The 20,131-nt window shown below is 40.5% G+C and overlaps 1 protein-coding gene across 2 annotated transcripts in view; it reads right to left on the minus strand.

Moving 5' to 3' along the window:
• MAP3K7CL (MAP3K7 C-terminal like) overlaps positions 1 to 3,596 on the minus strand; it is a 32,460-nt gene extending 28,864 nt beyond the window's left edge. The window contains exons 1-3 of one of the 2 annotated variants that reach the window (XM_059874030.1): positions 3,244 to 3,596; positions 1,024 to 1,168; positions 400 to 508 (exon numbers count right to left, since the gene is read on the minus strand). In XM_059874030.1, the coding sequence (XP_059730013.1) occupies positions 400 to 469 (70 nt within the window). In that variant the 5' untranslated portion in view covers positions 470 to 508; positions 1,024 to 1,168; positions 3,244 to 3,596. Of the gene's footprint in view, positions 1 to 399; positions 509 to 760; positions 889 to 1,023; positions 1,169 to 3,243 lie in introns of those variants that run through there. The other variant, XM_059874020.1, reaches the window with a different exon arrangement.
• Between the last annotated feature and the right edge of the window lie 16,535 nt (positions 3,597 to 20,131).

Here is a 20,131-nt window from a genome sequence, read left to right on the forward strand (position 1 = left end):
TCCAACCCTCCCCCTAGAAAAAGTCTCTTCCTCCTCTAGGCTCATGCAAATTTGTCCTTTTACTTATCCTGTTTTGCAATTCCACAAAATCAGACGTACTGCACATGCAGGTAAATTTGATAGTTAATTACAGTCCTAATTGCATTCCACAAACCACTGAAAGAGAGTAAAGATCAAAACTGTCAATCTAGTGGATTTAGTCTAATGAAATTGTTAATGGAAACATTAAAAGTTATCAGACAGGAAAGCTGACCAAAGCTACCACTCATGAAAAAAAATCCATACATTACACTGGACTACATTTGATATTGTTAACACTGGTAAGTTAATGTAAAATTTAAAAGCAGAGGTGGTTTAAATTTAAAAGCATTGTGTTTTACTCCATAAATGAAACTGTACCTGGGGAATCATTAAGGCTGAAGGCAATTCGTACCGGCTTATCAGCAGGTACCCTGGCGGTGGTGATCATGTGGGCACTTGAGTCAATGCTTTTACTTGTTTGCTCCAGCTGCAATAATACAAAAAATATATTTATTACAGAGCATGTGACATCATTCAACAAATGAGTTTTAATGCTTTTCATGCACTCGCAGCTGCCTTTCCCATCCTAGCTAGATGTTTAGAATCAAAGTCAAGGGAGCGCCATTTCACTTTTCCATTTAAAAAGAATTTAAGTGAAATTCAGTGCAGAGCCTGCTTTCATTTTTGCTATTTATAGATTAGAAAGAACGATGGCAAAGGAAGCTGCCTCTCTTCTCACCTGCTTGCTCCCCGCCATTGCCCCTTCAGCAAGCCTTGACTCGTGGCAATACTGCCTGGTTCTGAAGGTGAAGAAGGAAGAAGGGGTGGGGAGTTGAGAGTAACATGACCCCAAGCCTGCCCTGTGATTGGAACCGTGCACACCACTCCACATGGTGTCAATGAAGAGGCACTCATCCTCCTACCTTCCACCCATACTCCCCCAGTCCAAGGGTGCCTGCAAGTCACACACTTCATGACCAAAAATTCATGGGGTTTCCAAACCTTGGTGGTGATTCTTCAGCGGAAGCCTGTGCAGGTGTAGGGGTCTGTCTGCATGGGTTTTGCTCCTGGGTTGGGACCTTACTCAGTCCTCTGTCTTTCTTCTGAGACCATTGATTCCAAAAAGTGATTTTACTGTGATGAAACCCTGTCCATTAAGAAAACTGCTAGTTGATTTCAAATATGGCACTAAAGAACTGTTGAGCAATAAAAGAATTAGCTACTTTTGATCTCTAACAGTGTAATTAAAACATCTCTGTGCCCTGAGAAGTTGTAGTCTGAGCTCTACGATGTATATTTAACCTTTTGAATGAACAGTTTTGGTTAAACTCTATTGAATAGCTGAATGCAAACAATCCCCTTGACTATCTACCACAAAGCTGCTAAAATTCAAAGACATTGATCTTCTGATTAGCACCATGTGTGGAGAATGTGAAGTTAGTGGGACTTTGTGCATGCAAAAGATCTGCCCATAAAGAAATTATTTTAGGACTCTGGACTGCTATCCAGCATGCATTGTATTCATACCAAATATGTGGACAATTATGCTTTCAAATTACCATAAAAACTTCTTAGGGAATTAGAAACCAAATTCTTCAGGAAAATACAATGAATTTACTAACTCATTGTCAGCAGACAACAGAGCATTTAGCTGGTGAAAACAAGAGCCAGTTTCCTAAGCCAACAGTCTTGCAGTTTTTATTGTAGTGCATGAAAATTCTACCAGTCATTCTAATTCATACTGAATTATTTGGCAGTCTCAAAAAGTCAGTAGAACAGAACACTATTTCTTGGTGGTGTATAATCTTCCTTGGTGGTATACAAGTGAATCAAAGACTTCTCTGGCATCAATGCCATGCAATGAGTGGAAGAGGATCACATTTGTATTGGGTCCATTAATTTCAGCATTTCTTGTTTATTTGCTTTGTCTCTCTTTATATTTAGCTAGCAGAGTGATACAGTTACTGGTTATTTGAAGTGCATCATCTTTTCTTACAATAACAAATAATCTAATATCCTTACTTTGAATAAATTTTATTTGAAGCTGAAAGTGTCTCTATCTGCTAGTATATGAAGGATATCGGGGACTGCTCCTAATTTCCTATTACTAGTATTCAAGACCCACAAAAATGGAACTTTTATCTGTGGAGCAGAGGCAAAGAAAAGCCAAGTAAATTGCAGCCATGTATGTTTTAGATTTAGGAAAAGACCCTTGGAGTCAACTGAAATATTTTATATTGAAGTGCATTGCATCAGAGTAAATAAAATTTTTACCTTCTGAGCGTTCTTTATCTCTTTCCCACCCTCACTTCATAAGAAACATCTGAGACATCTCTTTGTTTTTAAAATACAACAGAATTACCAATGCAAAATTCTTAAACATATTTCCCTTCCTTACTTCCCAATACAAGGCAAAGAAAAAATCCTCTCCAAATGAAGAGATTTTAAGTGATAAGCAAACCCCTAAAACAAGGGTTTTCATTGTTCTGTGCTATTTGTACACTTTCTCTGACACTGACTATCTCAAGTGGTCTTCCACATAAGGGAATACTCCACACTTTCACATCATAGCCTAAGAAATTAAAAGGATGCCTTCTGCTAGAGTTTTTAAAGTTGCCATAACAATATTGCTGCAAGGCTGTTTTTTATCCCAGTCACATACTCTGTGGTGTGCAATGTTTTTAAATTAACTCTTTTAACCATCTACTCTGTGAGGGCAAAAATCAATACCCTGTCAGTAAGAAATGCTGAATTCTATTGAAACACAAAATAAAATTTTCATTTTATTCTAATTCAGAAAAAAAAAATAAATCTCATCCTTATATACTGCATTTACCCTGTTATCATTTTTTATATCACATTTATCCCTCCTTTCCTTTTTTTGCAAAATCCTCAAGCTCTTCATCACAAAAAGCAATCACAGAGAACAGAGAGGGATGGAAAAAGCCTGTGTGCAAACAAGGTGATATTATGAAACATGCAGACCAACTGCCCCTAATTCCCCACATGCTTTCTCCATGAATGAAGAACAGTGTCTCTGTAGACAGAGATGAGAGTGAGTGGGCAACCTGGAACTTAATCAGATTTAATGAGCAGCTCTCATCTTCCCAACAATTGCCCATAGAGCTGACTGGCTGCTGTTCCTCTGTAAAAAACCTGCAGCAGAACTCAGATTAAATGCTGTTAAGAGCTCTATGGATTTTTTCACACCTGTTGCCTTACCTCACTTAGCGGAGTGTCTGCACTTGTATAATCCAGGGCCAGCCACTGCCTTGGCTTCTTGTTGCCTTTATGGAGTAAAGCTTCAATAAAAGAAAAGGCTGCACCTGCTGCATAGCAACAAACTGACAAGGTCTGAGAAGCTGAGACAGCTGTCAGGGCAACATGCTGCTACCTGCACTTCCCATAGGCTTTGCTGTCCCAAAAGATAACCCTTTTCCACAATTCTGATTTTCCTTCCTCTCCTTGCCAGGGATGAGGGTTACGATGCTGTCACACTTCAGGGAGGAAAAAATCCTTCTGTTACAGGCATTATTAAACAGCAAACTGTGGTGAGCCCAAGATTTTTAATTCATTAGTCCTGGCAAACCTGAAATACAAACAGACTTGCTTCATAGGACAGGAATGTTTTCAGCATGACCCAATCAGTGTCTGTGTCTATTCCAGCAAACTGGCAAAGATAGCATGACTCCAGTCAGCAAAAATGTCTGCAGCTCCAATCAGCTTGGGCTGACACTGCCAACTTGGGCTGGCTACAAGCACACTCTCAAATGATAGCAGTGACTATCACAGCTAACAACAACGGATGCACTTGGCCTCTTAGGCTTACATTTGTGTTGGCTTTGACTAAGCCAGGCTTGTTTAAGAGAAGCCACTAGTCCTCCTCTTCTGAGGAGATAACAGGCAAATCTCAGAATCTCTTTTATGCATAGGCTATAAAATCTCTTTTATGCATAGGCTATAAAAGCAGAGGTATTTATAGAGCAGCCAGTGATGGCTGTGATAAATGAAGCTGACTCAGAGATTTCACTGAACTGAGAGGATTTCCCAGTGTGATTTCAGATAGCTTTTTTTTTTCAAACTACTGGCAAGCAATTTAATAGATAAATCTTGAAGTATTACAAGAGATTAATTTCTTCAGTTTAAAGTTTTATTTCCTGTTGTCAGAAAATAAAAGTTAAATCCCTGTCATGCACATGGACTACCTACATGACTTCTTTGATTGAGTGCTACCACTGTCATTGGAACAAGTGGAGAAAAATGGAGAACAATTACAGAATGATTTTACAGAATATCTTTATTGTTTCATGCTTGAAAAGGGGCTCTCCTTCAAAATGTATGTGAGGGGGGTCTCCTTCAAAAGGTATGTAAATTCCTAATGAAAGGGCTTATCTAGTTCAGATCTGTATAGACACTTTCCTAGATTCCCCTGGCTCAGCTGAGATATAGAGAGGTTGCTGGACAAATAAAGACATGAAGGGCTAAAGTAAAATTTTCATCCTTCCTCACTCTCTCACCTTCTGACCCTAGACCAGGACTGATCTCACCAGGGCAAGACTCTGGAAGCTGCCAGTTGCCCTTGTGACCTCAAAAGACCTTTTCTATACTTCAAAATTACTGAACTGCAAAAATATCCTACCCACACTACCTTTACCCCAGGAATGACCTGGGAAAGCAATGGACAGCAACACCATTACTTTGGTATCTCTTGAGGCTGTCTTTAACTGCAGTGGGATTTCAGAGCTCTGGCCCAAACAGCTGGTGGAAAGCTGGAGTGCACCTATGACTACACTGACCATTTTCTCTTCTCTCTATGTGTTTCTGAAAAGATTGAAGGTTCCTCCCTAAATGTCTCCTTTGGAAGGGGCAGAAGACAGATTTGCTTCTGATCACAACCATTATAGCAAATAACATTCTACAGCTCAATATTATCATCAGCTGGTATTGATGTCCAGCTCCACATCCAATTACTGTGAAAGTATTGGAAGATACAGAAAATCCTTGCTCCAGTGGAGTCACAAAAAATATTCTGCATCAGTTTTCATGGAGCCAGGGTTTTCCCCAGATCACAAGATATTGCTTTGTATGGACAAATGGTATTCAGATGGAACTCCTACTTTCATTACATGCCATTACAGAAAAGCCTAAGAAAGGCTCTCTACACGAAATGTTAACACAGGCAAAGTTTCCAGTAGCCATGACAGCAAGGGTCTTGGACATAAATGATGTCTGAATAGGGCAGGGTGCTTTTTTCCAGATGGCTCTGACACTCCACATTTCCAGACTGACACTTCAGTTGCACTCACTCTAAATAGCACGTGCACTTGCAAATTAAGGAGATCATCATTTTACATGTTATAGCCACTGTATCCATGTTTTTTTGAATTTCACTGTTTCTAGTTAAATCTGTATTATTTACAGACTCATGGAATCACAGTGCTTTTAAGCTTGGAAGGGACCTCTGGAGATCACCCTGTCCAACCCCTCCTGCCAAGGAAGAGTCACCTGGAGCAGGCAACACAGGAATGTGTCCAGGTGGGTTTGGAGTGTCTCCAGAGAGGGAAACTTCACAAGACTCCTGGGCTGCCTGTTCCAGTGCTCTGACTCACTCCACGGAAAATGTTCTTCCTCATGTTTGGGTGAAACTTTTTGTGCAGTTAATGGCCATTGCTCCTTGCCCTGTCACTGACAAGAGCCTGGCACCATCTTCTTGTCACCCTCCCTGGAAATATTGTATGGATTATTGAGATGAGATAGCTCACCTCATCTTATCTCATCTCATCTCATCTCATCTCATCTCATCTCATCTCATCTCATCTCATCTCATCTCATCTCATCTCATCTCATCTCATCTCATCTCATCTCATCTCATCTCATCTCATCTCCGTCTTCTCCAGCCTAAACAGGCCCAGCTCCCACAGTTTCTCCTCCCAAGAGATGCTCCAGAACCTTCCTCATCTTTGTGGCCTCTGCTGGACCATCTACAGAAGCTCCATGTCTTTCTTGTCCTGAGGAGCCCAGAACTGGACACAGAACTGTGTGAAGCTTCTCTGAAGTGTGCTGCCTCAGGATTGTGGGCTAAGATCCAAACCTGCACAAACCAAAAGGCCCCCAACTTGCATTCAAACATCAGCTCTGTGCTATACACAATGATGAGTCACCTGAAACCACTACTTTACGGGAGGTGGCATATTTTTAAAATGTGAAACTTTTATAGTATTCTGCATACAAAAGATCAAATCTGAAGCATCAGGATGAATGATTTGACTGTAATTGCTTTATCAACAATCTATTCTTGGGATGATTATGCTAAAACTCTCAACAACATGGACTCAAACAGCACATTTTAAAAAGTTATTTAAATTACTTTATAAGAGTAAACTAGGGAAGATCACAATTTTAAACGATGGGGAAATTGAAGTCTAGGATGCTTCACTTTGTTGACTTGCTCAAATTAATAGTCCGAGGCATTTGGGTAGAGATAAATCTCACAATTCTTACTTACTAAAGAGATTATTAAAATAATTGCACCCAAACAAATTAATCTCCAATTTCTTGCAACAAAAAAAATACCTTTTCCTGACAGACTGCACATACACCTTACAGTCATCTCTATGAAAATGAAAATTACAGAATGCTGATAAATCCAGAGTTTTTTCTTTGGTGGTTGGTTTGGGTTTTCTTTTTTTTTTGTTGGGTTTTTTTTTTTTTTTTTTGGTGCATGTAGAAGCACAGCCTGCCCTGTTCCTTTTTCAGAATACTCTTAGCAGTCAGGTTCCTGGTATCCAACCAAAAGTCTTTCAGTCCTGCATCACATTATGAAACTGGCAATGTGCTAGAAGAGGATATCACATTTTATTAGTAAAAACCACCTTAAAGGAATATACTCTAAATAAGGAACACTGGGACTTACTGATATTCAGTAGTGGAAACATGTAAATTTTCAAAAAGTTTTAGGGTGAAGTAGCAGTTATTTTACAGATATTTAAAAAGCCAATATCTGCAATCTAATAAAACACCTGTTGCCTTCACTTTTTAGCTGTGCTACTTTCAATTCAACTCAGTGTCCTAGTATAAGTAGTATTTTAGTAGCATATGATCTCATTCAAGCTAAAATGGTGTTTTGCAGATTGCCAGTCACTATTTAAAAATACACTTTAAATATTCTAGCATATGGAAGATGTTCCAAGAAGAAATCAACAAAAAAAAAAAAAATTGCCTGCAATTACACAAAGAGCAAAATCACTCACAATCAAACATCCCATACCCTGACAACTGGAGCAACCAGCAGAGCACTTCCTTAGTGTTCTTGGGTGCTACCTCCAGTCTCCTTGTCTAGATAGTGTTTTAAGACAGGTAAAATAATGTACTTTCACCAAAGTTCTATTCTCTGAAAGGCTGACCCCCATCAGATTAAATTAAATCGTTAACACCAGCATGAAAATACATTGTGCACTGACTTACAAAAGAGGACATAAGCAAATTTACAATTAATGGCAAAATGATATGCAATAGCTCAATTCACTTACATAGGATCACACAGGTTTAATAAAGGAGATCATTGCCAAGAAATTAAAGATTGGCTTAATCAAGGTAATGTGGATTTACAGGAGCTGAACCCAGCAATTCAGCAATTTTTACTCCTGCCTTAAGATCACCTGCAAATAACTACATTGTGAATTTTTTGAAAACCTGATTGTTGAAAAACTCCATCACTTCTACAGCAAACTCCAGGCAGAAACTGTGAAAAGCTAATTCTGCTGAAAGAAAACCGAAGCCTTTGAGACAAGATGCTGCCAAAGACCCTTGTGAAACTCTGCATGGAAAACAAGATGAAAGTTGAAGCTAGAAATATTACTGAAAAAGCTTCACTATTGCCAGAAATCAAATTTACACACTTTATTCACATCAGCATAGAGATGAAAATAACCTTTAGAAGCTAATTTTGGGAAGAATGATGGTGGGTCATCTCAGCAGAGAATGCTGAAGGAGGACACAGTTAGACTGTGCAGCAATTCACTGGGAGGTCAACAGCTGAATGTTCAAAGCCAGCATTGGCTAGCACTGGCTAACTGGAAACACCAGCATTTAAACAAAAATGCATAGGTTTTGCTTACCAATTGTGCAGCTAAATTGCATTCAGCTTGGTCCTAGATGAGAAAGATGGTTCTCTCCCGTCCATGTAAAATGGATTAATCACTCCATTGCAACTGGCCTTGCTGTTCCTGAAGGAAATGCTTAGCTTACCTCATTTAAGAGCTCACCTGAAGAGGACACTACAAGCCATGACAGCCTCACTTGTTGATGATGGCTGAGGTCACCATGCTATCATGGGTACATGCACAAGACTTTCAAGGCAGCACACTCTTTCATGAAGCTTTGCTGCTCTAAGGAAGAAATCAGCACGCAGAAGAATGTGACAAAATCCCAAATAGCAGCTGGTGTTCTGGCAATCCTTGAACCCTCACTACTGATTTAGCACTGAAACTGCCTTCAGTAATACTGGAAAAAGGGGCCAAGGTGGAGATAGGGCAGCAGTTTTCCATGAGAGAACCACAGAGAGTGTGGCATAGGGGCAAGAATGGGCATAGACTATGGGGTGGAATTAACACCACCACCAAAGACCCCCAAAGCCCTCCAACCCATTCCCTCCCTCCCTCCCTCCCTCCCTTCCTTCCTTCCTTCCTTCCTTCCTCCCTCCCTCCCTCCCTCCCTCTTTAATTCCCCTCTTTTCTTTCACCCCACCCTTTTAGCCAAACCCCTCTTCTGCATGCTTACATGCTAGGTCAGGGACTAACACCAATTTTCATGCCAAGTGGGTAATTAACTAATAAAACTTTCTGACTGTTTGCTGACCCTCAGACTTTTCTCATTGTTTTGACCAATGAACGTTTATGAGTCTCAGGTACTTCCTTCCCCTTAAGGGTGGGTCATCACAGCCACACAGTACTAAGTGCAATACTGACATGAAAGACTTAACATTATCTAATTAATTATTCAAGATTATATATTGCTTCTCAAAATGACAATATTGATATTTCTCACAATAAAGAAATGCTAATTGGCTCTGCTCTCAGTTTTCCACCAAAACCCAAGTAAACAAAACCCAAAATTAACAAAAAGTCCACCTTTTTTGTTTGATTTTGAGTAGTCCACCAGAAAGAATTCTGATGGTTTTATCACTTAATCTGAAACATGTTTGCTGCAGGGTTTTTGACAGACTGGCATTAATACTCTCAAACATACGAGTTACCTTTGAAAACCAATTATTCCAGACAACAGAGAACAAGCTCTAACTTTTTAATCCCTTCCTTACACACTAGAAGTAGCTGTTTACAGAAACCTGCTCTTCAATGCTGCCCCTCAGAGGGCACATTCTAGAAATTCACAGTATCACAGAGTGGCCTGGGTTGGAAGAGACCTTAAAGATCCTCTGGTTTGAAATCAGGCATGGGAAGGGACACCTTCCACTAGACCAGGCTGCTCCAAGTCCTGTGCAGCCTGACCTTGAAAACTTCCAGGGATGGGGCTTAAACCTTCCTTAAACCAAGAAATAAACACAAAAAGTTAAAGCAGCAGATTTCTGTGAGACTGTTAGATGCTGTGTAAAGATTCCTTGTTTTATTCTATTCAGGGAGAAACATCTAAAGCATGTGTCTGGAATCCTCTAACACAGGAAAGTAGAGATACATGCCCAACTGAAAATAATCTATTCCTTAGACTACTGGGAAGTCTGCAGAACATTTTCAACCTCTTGGAACCATACATCATCCAATGGTGTCATACAGCTGGTAATCCCACTTGTTCTAAGATCTCCCTTATTTTCACCCTATTGATGGTCTGGGATAGTTTATTGTAACTCCTAAATCTGACAATAGATTAACTGAATAAGGCACACTGTTGTTTGTAACTTAACCTACATCAGCAGCAAGTAAAATCATTAAAAATATGTAACAGTAAAAATATTGTGCATGGCATTCTTTCATTGTTTCAGCTTGGAGTGTGATTCTAGTATGTAATATCAATTATTAGCTCTCAAATTCATAATCCTTTGTAAGTCTCATCAGAACGGAGCATTTTCTTTTGTAGGTGTTTTTTTTTGTACATGCCAGCAGTAATAGAAATTCAACACTGAAGACAAATTGCTGGTTACACTGTATTGTAGAGAATTAGAATCATGGAGGCACAACTTCAGGGAAAAGACAACTTTGTAATATCCAGCCTAAACCCTCCCTGACACAGTTTCATGCTGTTCCCTCAGGTTGTCTCACCAATCACCAGAGTCAAGAGATAGATGCTGCCCCTCCACTTCCCCTTGATTTGAGGAAGTTGTAGACTGTGATGAGGTCTCCCCTCAGTCTTCTCCTCGACGCCCACATTTTAGTCAACAGAACTTAGAATCTGAGCCATAAAGATGCATAATAAACATTCAGACATTCACTTTACTGTACTGTGTTAAAAAAAAAAAGTAAAAAGGATGCTCAAATACATCATGGATAAAATCTATTTTTGATAACCAATGAACACCCAGCTTGCAGAGTTGCTAAGATAAGCAATATGATGATGAAAGAGTTTGGACATTATCCTTCAAAAGAAAAAAGGCAGAGATTTCTTGATGGCTTGATTACTGTTTCAAGAGTCTTAACCCCAGTACAGGGTTTGAAATGAAATCTGCCTGATACTACTGAGTCATGGAATCATTGAGGTTGGAAAAGACCTCCAGGATCACTGAGTCCAACATTTGACTGAACACCACCATGTCACCTTCACCTTGGAACTTCAATGTCTGGTGACATCCTTTAGCTAATATCAGTGAGCTTGGGGCTTAACAGCAGGATGTCACCTTTTTTTGTTGTTGTACATATTACAACACTGGTACATCCACAATGACCTGTTTTGAAGGAATATTAGAAAATATTCTCTGGTCATTCCTTATATGTAAACTGTGTTGCAGTACTTAAAGGATACCTTGGTTATCTGTAATGATTTTATTTATGTATGTATATATATATATCTATCTATCTATCTATCTATCTATCTTTATTTTTAAAAATAAATAGTACAGTCTTCAACATAACAGGTTTATTTAGGCAGTGTGTGTGACAGCTATAGTGGGTCTATAAGCTGCACAGATAATTTGGCTTAACAGATACCAGCTCGACTAGCCTAGCTTGAAGTAAACAAGTCCCAGGACACGACAATGATAGGTCAGATTCAAACCCAAACAGAGGACCTCAGCCAACCCCTCTGAAGACCAAATAAACCTATATCACTAGCCAGTGAGCTAGGTGGAGTTGAGACCCTTAACCAATCATGTCTGTAAGTGAGGGAAATTTGAAAGCTTTATAAAAGGAGCTGCCCCACAATAAACTTAAGCTCTTACTGCACGAACGTCGTTGTGTGCCTGTCACTTGCCTGTCTCCAAAACTGTAACAGTTCAAACAGAAGATCAGACTTTGGGGATTTAGTGTGCAAGGCTGAAAACAAGCCCCATGCGACAGTCTCAGCTTTTGGTAAGAATCCATTCTGTGGCTTTTGGCCCATACTACATTATGGTATGATTCCCTTATTTGTGCAACATGGTGTAGTATCTCCTTCTTTGCAGAAGTGCACAGCACTTATTCATTAACATTTCCTTAAGCACCTCAAGAACCATGTAGGAAAGACTATGCATTTTCCATAGTGTGGGCTATTGTAAAAGCAGGCGACCCCAAGGTCTGGGAAGAATGATGACTCCATGATATCTGAAGGCTAATTAATTACTTTGTGATACTATATTATTCTATACTATATTACACTACATCTAAACTGAAACAGCACAAGCACTCAACTGAACAAAATCTTGTGACTGTCTCCTGCCCAACAGTCTGGACACATGCTTGGCCCTGTCAGGCCAAGGAAACAAAACACCTTCACTTTGGGTAAACAATCTCCACACTGCATTCTACTTTGGCACAACACAGGCACAGCAAATGAGATAAGAATTGTTTTGATCATTGTTTCCTCTGCTTCTCTCACTGCTTCTCTCAGGTTCAGAGAGTGTGAATCCCACAGTGGGCTATGGTTCTTAGTTACAGCTGGGCAAGCTTTGCAGTGCAGAAATGAGGGCTGCAGGGGTGTCTTTACTGTTCTTGCAATTCACAATCAGGCACAGATTCAGGCCAATTTCTGAGCTGCTGGCAGATACATGGCTGACAGAGTAGCCAGGAAATAATGGGACACATTGAAGTTCCCCAGGTAACGCTGGTGGGTCACATTCCATGCTGGCAGCAAGGACAGTGTCCTTGCACACCCTGGGCCAGAAGACTCCCATTGACCTGAGTTCTGGAGAATGAATGAATTTCTCAACAGGTATATTCAGATGACACATGATGAACAACCCTAAAATTAATCCTCAAATAATAATATGAGAAACAAAATTTTAAGTTACTTGGGGAAGGCCTTTAAAATTTTTAGGCAGATAAACGAAGTACTAAAAATTAGAAAAGCCTCTGTCTCTGTCCTGAAGATCTAGTACTGGTTTAGACCATCCTTAGAAAATTCCAAATTGAACATCAAAGTCACAACATGAGTTGTGAAGAAAGAAGACTGCTGTCAGTGGCTCAGGTACTAGACATCATAAGTTGTGGTCTTGATCTCAGAATCCTGCCTTTTTAGCTACTTGTTTTGTTGCTTAGTGTTTTCAGAGCTGAAAGAAATGCAAATCAGGTGCGGTAGCAGCTTGTTTCCAGAAGGTTGCAGATATATGCTATTTATTCTATTCTTCATTATTTCATTTGAGTACTATTTCTGCAGAAGTCTTCATTTATTCAATGCTGGGTTTGCCCCTCTCTTCCACTGTGTCCTATCTTTTCCAATTACAGCCTAAAATTCCCTTTTCCCTCACTCCTCAGTCTGGTGTTCTCCAAGTTTCCATCACCACAGAGGTCCTGGTAAGTCCTTCCCACGTGACAAGAACAGCTGAACTTTCAGTAGCAGTAGGCATATATTTCAAGGTATTTCCAGGCTTCTGTGCATTCTATTGGATAAGAGTTCCTATATGATCAAGCTGAAAAGTGAGGAAAAGTGTTTTGCTAGCCCTTATCTGATCCTGCATTTCATTTCCTCAAGCAAAACAGAACTCACCATCTAGAGGATGGGTCGTTTTTTTGGAATCACAGAATCATTTAGTTTTCAAAAGACCTCTAATACCATTGTGTCCAACTGTTCCCCCAGCAATGCCAAACCCACCACTAAAAGCTTGTCCCTCTGCCTCATCCAATAGTCTTTTGAACACTTCCATGCTAAGGCAATACTCCTCTAAAATCCCCAGAAATGCTTTCCTGTGACTCAAGCTAACTGGATTTGCTACAGCAGAGAGAGCACACACTGAGGTAAGAATTCCAAATGGTAAGGAAATCTTGCTTTCCTGTTGTCACGATCTGCTAGTACAAGTGGGAGTTATGATGGTTCATTTTACCAATCTCAAGAGTGCAAAAACAACACAGAAGGGGATTTCAGTATTAATCAAAAGAAATGCACCTTTTATTGAGTGCCCACAGCAAATGCGAGAGAAGGATTAGAAAGGAGATAAAGGCTACAGAGAGAGAGAGAAAAAAAGAGGGGGGGAAATACAGCCACCAACAGAGAGATGAAATCCTCATGGTCCTGTCACGTTGGGGAGAATCTCAGGGGTCTTTTACAGTCCCCTGCCAATGGGGGAAACAGGTACAGGACAGTGGAGAATAAGTCCATTGAGAATAAGTGCAGTTCTGAAACAGGACAAACCAGTCCCAGCAGTGAGCAGGAACCGTTGTTTCAGGACTGGTTTCTAGGGAAAACCAGTCTTGGTCCAGCGAACACATCTGCAGGTAACACTTGGCAGACATCCTGCTTCAGCCAGCCCAGCGCCCCCCTGTCAGAATTTTAAGGGTCTCAGTCTCAGTTCTTGGTGGGGAGGGGGGCTTCAATCTCTGTCCTTGACGATGGTCATGAGGCAGATGAGGGATTTGCCATGGGGGATCACCAGAGTTACCTCAGAAAGACAGACTTTCTCCAAAGCGGGTGGCCAAGAGGTGGGGAAATTCATGGGCTGTTGTGATAAGGGGGGATCATCCCTGCTTGAAGCAGTGTACCGTGGTGGTACAGCAAGCACACCTGAAAACAATCACTTGGTGAGCATCCACCTCAACCAGGCCAGAACTCCAGTCAGGGTCTTCAGGGTCTTGGTCTCTGTCCTTGCGACAGCTGTGAGGCAAATGAGGGAAACTTTGGACTGTCTCTTACACCACCCCGTGACTCATGATTGTCTTCAAGAGAGCTACATCAGCAGGGTTCCATAGTGTCATTGTGAAGTCTCCAGGACTCGTCAACACTGGTAGCATATCCCAGAAAAAGGAGACAGAATATCAGAGAGAGAGAAAGAGAGAGGGAAAAAAGAAAAGGAAAAACAGGAAAAAGGAAATAGGAAACAATAAACAAATACAGTCAATATTAATTAAAACAATTTTTTCAAATAAAACAAATCATAAGAATCAAAAATAATTTTCACAAGATTACAAAAAATTATTTCAAAACACACATCCAAATTTTATAATCTATTTATAATCCATAATTATGGCTTCCTTATATAGTTTGCCTGCATCAATAACCTTGGGGAATGTCCAGAGGGGAGAGGACATTGGCCAGGTTATAGACAGCATTAATTATATATTTCAATTGTGTTAACGGTTTCATCATTCTCCAATTCATAATGAATAAGATTGCTGATAAAATAAAACAAATCAGAACTAAAATCAAAAGGACAATGATGGGATGACACAATTTGTTCAGAACATTTGTGGCAGTAGGTGACCACTCAAAAACAATATCCCACCACCTTTGTTTGGCATCTTTTTTTACCCTTTCTATAACACGATGTATTTCTTTCATATTGTGAAAGAAATATAGTTACAAGGGTTTACTGTCTGTTTTTCTTGATCTTTTCCAAAATTTCAATTCAATCCTGATGTAGCAACAATTGCTTTACCAAAGTAAGGTTCATCCCAATGGGGGTAGGCAATAGTTTCTGAATCAGTGTGTAATCGGATTGTAAAAGATGATAAGAAGTAACTGGGGCTTCACAAGAAAAATCACATCCTGTGATTTTAGTAAAGCTACAAACACAAAAATTTGAATGATTTTTAGTATCCAGTACTACGTTTTCTACCAATACAATATCACAAGCAATTTTAAGGCATGCACACCCATTGCCTATATATACAAGGACTGTTTCAGAAGTCTCGTTAGGATGAATTTCAAAATGACAGATATTTTGGTCTGTCCAGACAAATGTCTTGAGCTATAATTGCATGACTTTCAGAGATTAACCCCTGTTGTTCTCGGACAATACAAGTTTCTAAATTAACAGTTTGCCACTTTTCACTAATTTGACGGGCCCATTCCCTATGCTTGAGAGGATAGAGAATAGCTCCCTCATGATCCAGCCCTAATGCAATTATAGGGAAAATGGAATGCACTGAAGCATTACATATGGTTAGTACAAAGGCTGGGGCTGTGTTTGTGATGGGGTTGTAAGTAAAATTCACCAAGTTCCACCAAGATTGGAATCGTTTTTCAAAATCAGTGGCACTGTCCAAAATTATTTTCCGAATTTCAGTAGGAAAAGAGCCTTCTTCACCTTCTCTTATAATTGAGGCAGCAACTGACTGCATCCACAATTGAGCCTGGATACAGCTGAGAGCCAAAGAAAGGTTGTTATGTGTAGCACCAAGTGCATCAATTACCAATTTGCGGTCATTCACATTTATCTTTTCCCAGTTTGGTAATATGTTTGATAGCAACCCCTGATGTATTCCCAAAGTCAATAAGGATGACTGCAGTGGTTGCTGCAATTTTGTCAAATCTCTAGTTGTGGCAGCCAATTTATCCATTAATACTTCTGAATCAATACTATTTAGAATTCCAGATCCTGTTCCCACAACACTGGTTATGTCTCTTGGTGCCTGTCTTTTAAAAGGGTTCTGCTTTTACAACCAGATTGTCCAGCCCTAAAAGGAAGTTTGCAAGAAAAGGTGGACAAGCTGGCTGAATTTCTGAGACACTATTTTGCATCAGCAATTTGAGTTAAGAGACCATGCTGCACTGAACAATATTTGTTGTTGACCTGTTTTCCTGATTATATATGGTCCAATTTCAAAAATTCTCCGGCTTAGCATTACCGCTGGTTGGGTGATAGATGTTACCATAAAGGGAGGAAAAACCTTATTTTTGTCATCCAACACTAGTGTTATCATGTCTTATGGTTTATGATTTATCAGGTCTTCATGCCCCTCTGAGTTCTTCTGTGATAAAGTAAACACAACAGAATCCTGCCACCAAGAGGCAGAAAAAATTAGAATGATGGAATTATCCAGCATGTATTTATCTGATGCTCTTTCCCCAGAGCATTGGAGGCAACCCATGCATTTATTCTGAGGGGTTTTTAACACAAGTGGTACTTGCTCTATAGTAAGGAAGGTCCACCAGAACTGGTTGTCCAGGATAATGCATTGGATTCTTAGGATCATTTGGTGCACAGTATAGGAGTCAGTGTAGATATAGACAAGAGAGGTATTCTGTACCTCACACTGGAAAACACTCCAAACAGCTATCAGCTCCCCTGCCTGAGTACTGCCTTCTCCCTCAGTAATAATTCATTCATTCACCAGAGGAAGTGTGGAGGGCTGCTGCCCTGTATCTCCACACCTTTCCCTCTCTTTTAGCAGAGGCATCAGTGAACCAAGAATTTGCTGATTGTTCAGGGGAGAAAGGAAGGGCTACTTTAATTACAGAGGCAGGTTTGTCGTGGCTGCTACCCAAGCTCTCAGTTTCTTCTATTGCTAAATTTTACAGCTCCTTCTGTTATTGAGAAGATGTTACAGTAATGCTCAATCTGAGGATACCACTTTCTAACTGAGGCCCTCTGGGCCACCCCGTCAGGCAGGGGGTCCCAGTAGCGACTGTCTTAATAACTTTGAAAGGGCCTCTCAATACAATTGGTTGTTGTGGTGCAATTTTTTCCACTTCTATGAAAGCTAAGCTTACCACAAACAATCCTTTTCCCCAGGTAGTGTATCTTCTCTCAGCATCTTTGAAACCACAGGAATAAAAACCAACAGGCCTTGTTGGACCCTTAGGACACCGCTGCCATATGTGTACTGACAGCCCTGAGGAAGCAAATCCCCATTCCACCTAGAAAGGATCTGTAGGATGGGTAGGACTCAGTGATCGATGAGCTGTGGCTTCAAAAATCAGCAATTGCAATGCCTCCTCCTGAGAAGGAGTCCAACCCCATTTCACCTCTTTCCTCAGCAAGTCATAAAGGGGAACAAATGGGTCATTCTGGTTACTAAGAAATCTATCTGGTCTTTCTACAGGAGATGTAGCTGCTATGGTTTTTTGAAGAAGAATTTGCTGTCGATTCTGGAAGGCCTTGAATTAAAGGGGTCAGAATTTCAGGCTTTACAGGTAATTGCATGGGTGACTCATAGCCTGTAGTTAATTTTCTTTCATGCATTATTTGCCATCAGGCAGCTTTGTGAATGTTTTGCAGGAGTTGGTTGGGGGTACCAGCTATGGCTAAAGGGTCTCCCCTTTACGAGGGGTTAATTCCCCCAGCCCATAAAGCTGTGCACTGTGTCAAGGACCATGTGTCTGTTGTGAAGAAAACTCCATGTCCCCAATATCCACTGGCCTCCTGTTCAGACAAATGAATTTGATGTTCCCCAGTAAGAGACACTCGAAATACGTATTCTGTCTCAGATTCTTGAGGGAGATGCCCGTACCCCTTTTTTATGTGTGGGTCAAGATCCTCATCATCGATATAGTTGTATTATGTTTTAATTACAGGTCTCAGGCTGCAACAGCAGTATTCCCCGCAATTTTTTATCAAAGCTAATTCTTTTTGAGGGTAATTTTGATTAATGTGAGGATTTTCCTTCTCTTCTGCCTCTCTTGAGGAATCCGCATTCTGTGAATTCTTAAAATAGTCATCTCTCAAGGTAGTCCGTAATAAATTATTTTCATTTCTTTCTTAATCTAATTGCTTTTGCAAAATTTCCACTAAGTTCTGAAGGGAGTCTATTATAGCTTTTTCCTCACTTCTTCACTTAAAGTGACTTTCTATAGCTGCTGTAGGACAGGCTCCCAAAACTGAGCATAAGATAGTTTTACTTTTGCCTTGTTTAAATTTTGTTTCATGTTGTAAAGAACATACTCTATCAATAACATTTTCCAAATTAAAGCAGTTTATGCCCATTCTTCTCCTCCTGGAGAAGGTTTGGCATTATGTTTAGCTAGCAGAGCATAAAATTCAGCTTAATTTTTGCGCTGAGGTTTTCAGTCATTTTGTGAAGGGACCAGAAAACCACTACAGGGAGGTACAGACTTGAGTTACACAATCACACAGCCTTTGCTGTGTTTCCCTTCGCTTCCCTGGGTGGGTGAAGAGACCAAATCTGCCAGGGAGGTACTCCTTAGTACTCCTGGTTGTCCCTTCGCTTCCCAGACAGTGCAGATTCACACATACACAAACAGTTCAACAGTTCATACTTCAAACAGTATTCCCCTTTTTGCACTATGAGTCTCTTACACCTGTTTAGCTTTCAGTCCTCTGCACAAGTGAGAGAAGCCCAGGATGAGGGTAGTGCTCAACCCAGGACCTGTAGAGCAATGACCTGAATAGTACTTAGCTGACTGCATGTACTCTAGTTGATTAGTCTGTTCCTTCCCATTACAAGTGACATAAGTACAATCTGGGGGAAAGCTAAAGTAACTGCTGCTGCTGTTACTAAGAGAATTATTCTGAATGTTCAGCACTATGTGGTTCACAATTTTTTTTCAGGTTTAAGCGTAATTCTCTGCAAATTCAGCATGATCCTTAGCCTTCCCTCAAGATGCCACTCATTTTTTTCACTGGCCAGTATTACTGGTGAAACACAATTGTTCTACTCACACTTCAGCAGATGCTTTTCAAACCCTTCTGTTCCATAGCAAACGAAAATTAACATTCTGTCCTTCTGGTAAACTTCTGAAGATCATGTTAAATTTTTACCCTCCTAGAATTTGACTGACAAGTACCTACAGATAAGCTGGGGATTTCCATGTGCACAATTATAGATTTTGGGTGGTGAAAGTGCAGCCAACGGCCAATAGCCAACCCTCTGACCTTTGCATGTCAATGTCTATGCAGAAAATAAATGGTGTAGATGCATAGCTAAAAAAAGATCAAGGCCAAGTCAAAGTTGTGATTAGACAGTGAGCCCCAAAGAAATCCTGGTTCTAACACAAAGAGATGTTTTAGTGTTAATTCAATACAGCTTAATACATAGATATTGTCTATATTCATAGTCACAAGCATACATATATATTGTGGTTTTAATGGTATTCTGGCTTTAAAAAATGTAGGTAGCACAAGCTTTGATAAAAGCACTGTGCCAAGAGGGCAGTTCAGAAATCATAGCATCGAAGAGTATCCTGAGTTGCGAGGGACCCACAAGGATCACTGAAGTCCAGTGGAGTAAGTGCTGTGGAAGGAGTAGTCAGGTATTGTCTACTATTGGGGGGTTTCTGTGTGGATTGCTGATTTCCTCCGTCACAAGTATTGTTGCTGTTAATGGTTAAACTCATTGGTGTTTATGCTGTTAATTCTCTAAACCCATTGGTGTTCCAGCAAATTGTTCTTACCTCAACCTGTGATCTTTACCCTTCATGCTGCCTGTTCTCCTCTCTAGCCCACCGTGTGGTGGGGTAGGGTGGGAAGGAAGGACAGTGAGCAGTGCATGGTTTCAATGGAAGTGGAAGCAATAAATTGGGGAGTACCATTCCTAAATGACTATACCTCTCAGCCACCTCTCCTTCAGGCTGGACAAGCCAAGTGACCGCAGCCACTCCTCGCAGGGCTTCTTCTCAACACCCTTCACCATCTTTGGATGATCCCTGATAGCTTTATACCCTTATGATATTGGGGTGCCCAGAATTGCCCCCAGCACTTGAGGTGAGATCAGAGCAGAGCAGAGCAGAGCAGAGCAGGACAATCCCCTCCTTGGCCCAGCTGGTGATGCTGGGCCTGATATCCCCCTAGGACACAGCT

Source organism: Haemorhous mexicanus, chromosome 2 (genome assembly GCF_027477595.1).
Source record: "Haemorhous mexicanus isolate bHaeMex1 chromosome 2, bHaeMex1.pri, whole genome shotgun sequence".
NCBI lineage: Eukaryota > Metazoa > Chordata > Aves > Passeriformes > Fringillidae > Haemorhous > Haemorhous mexicanus.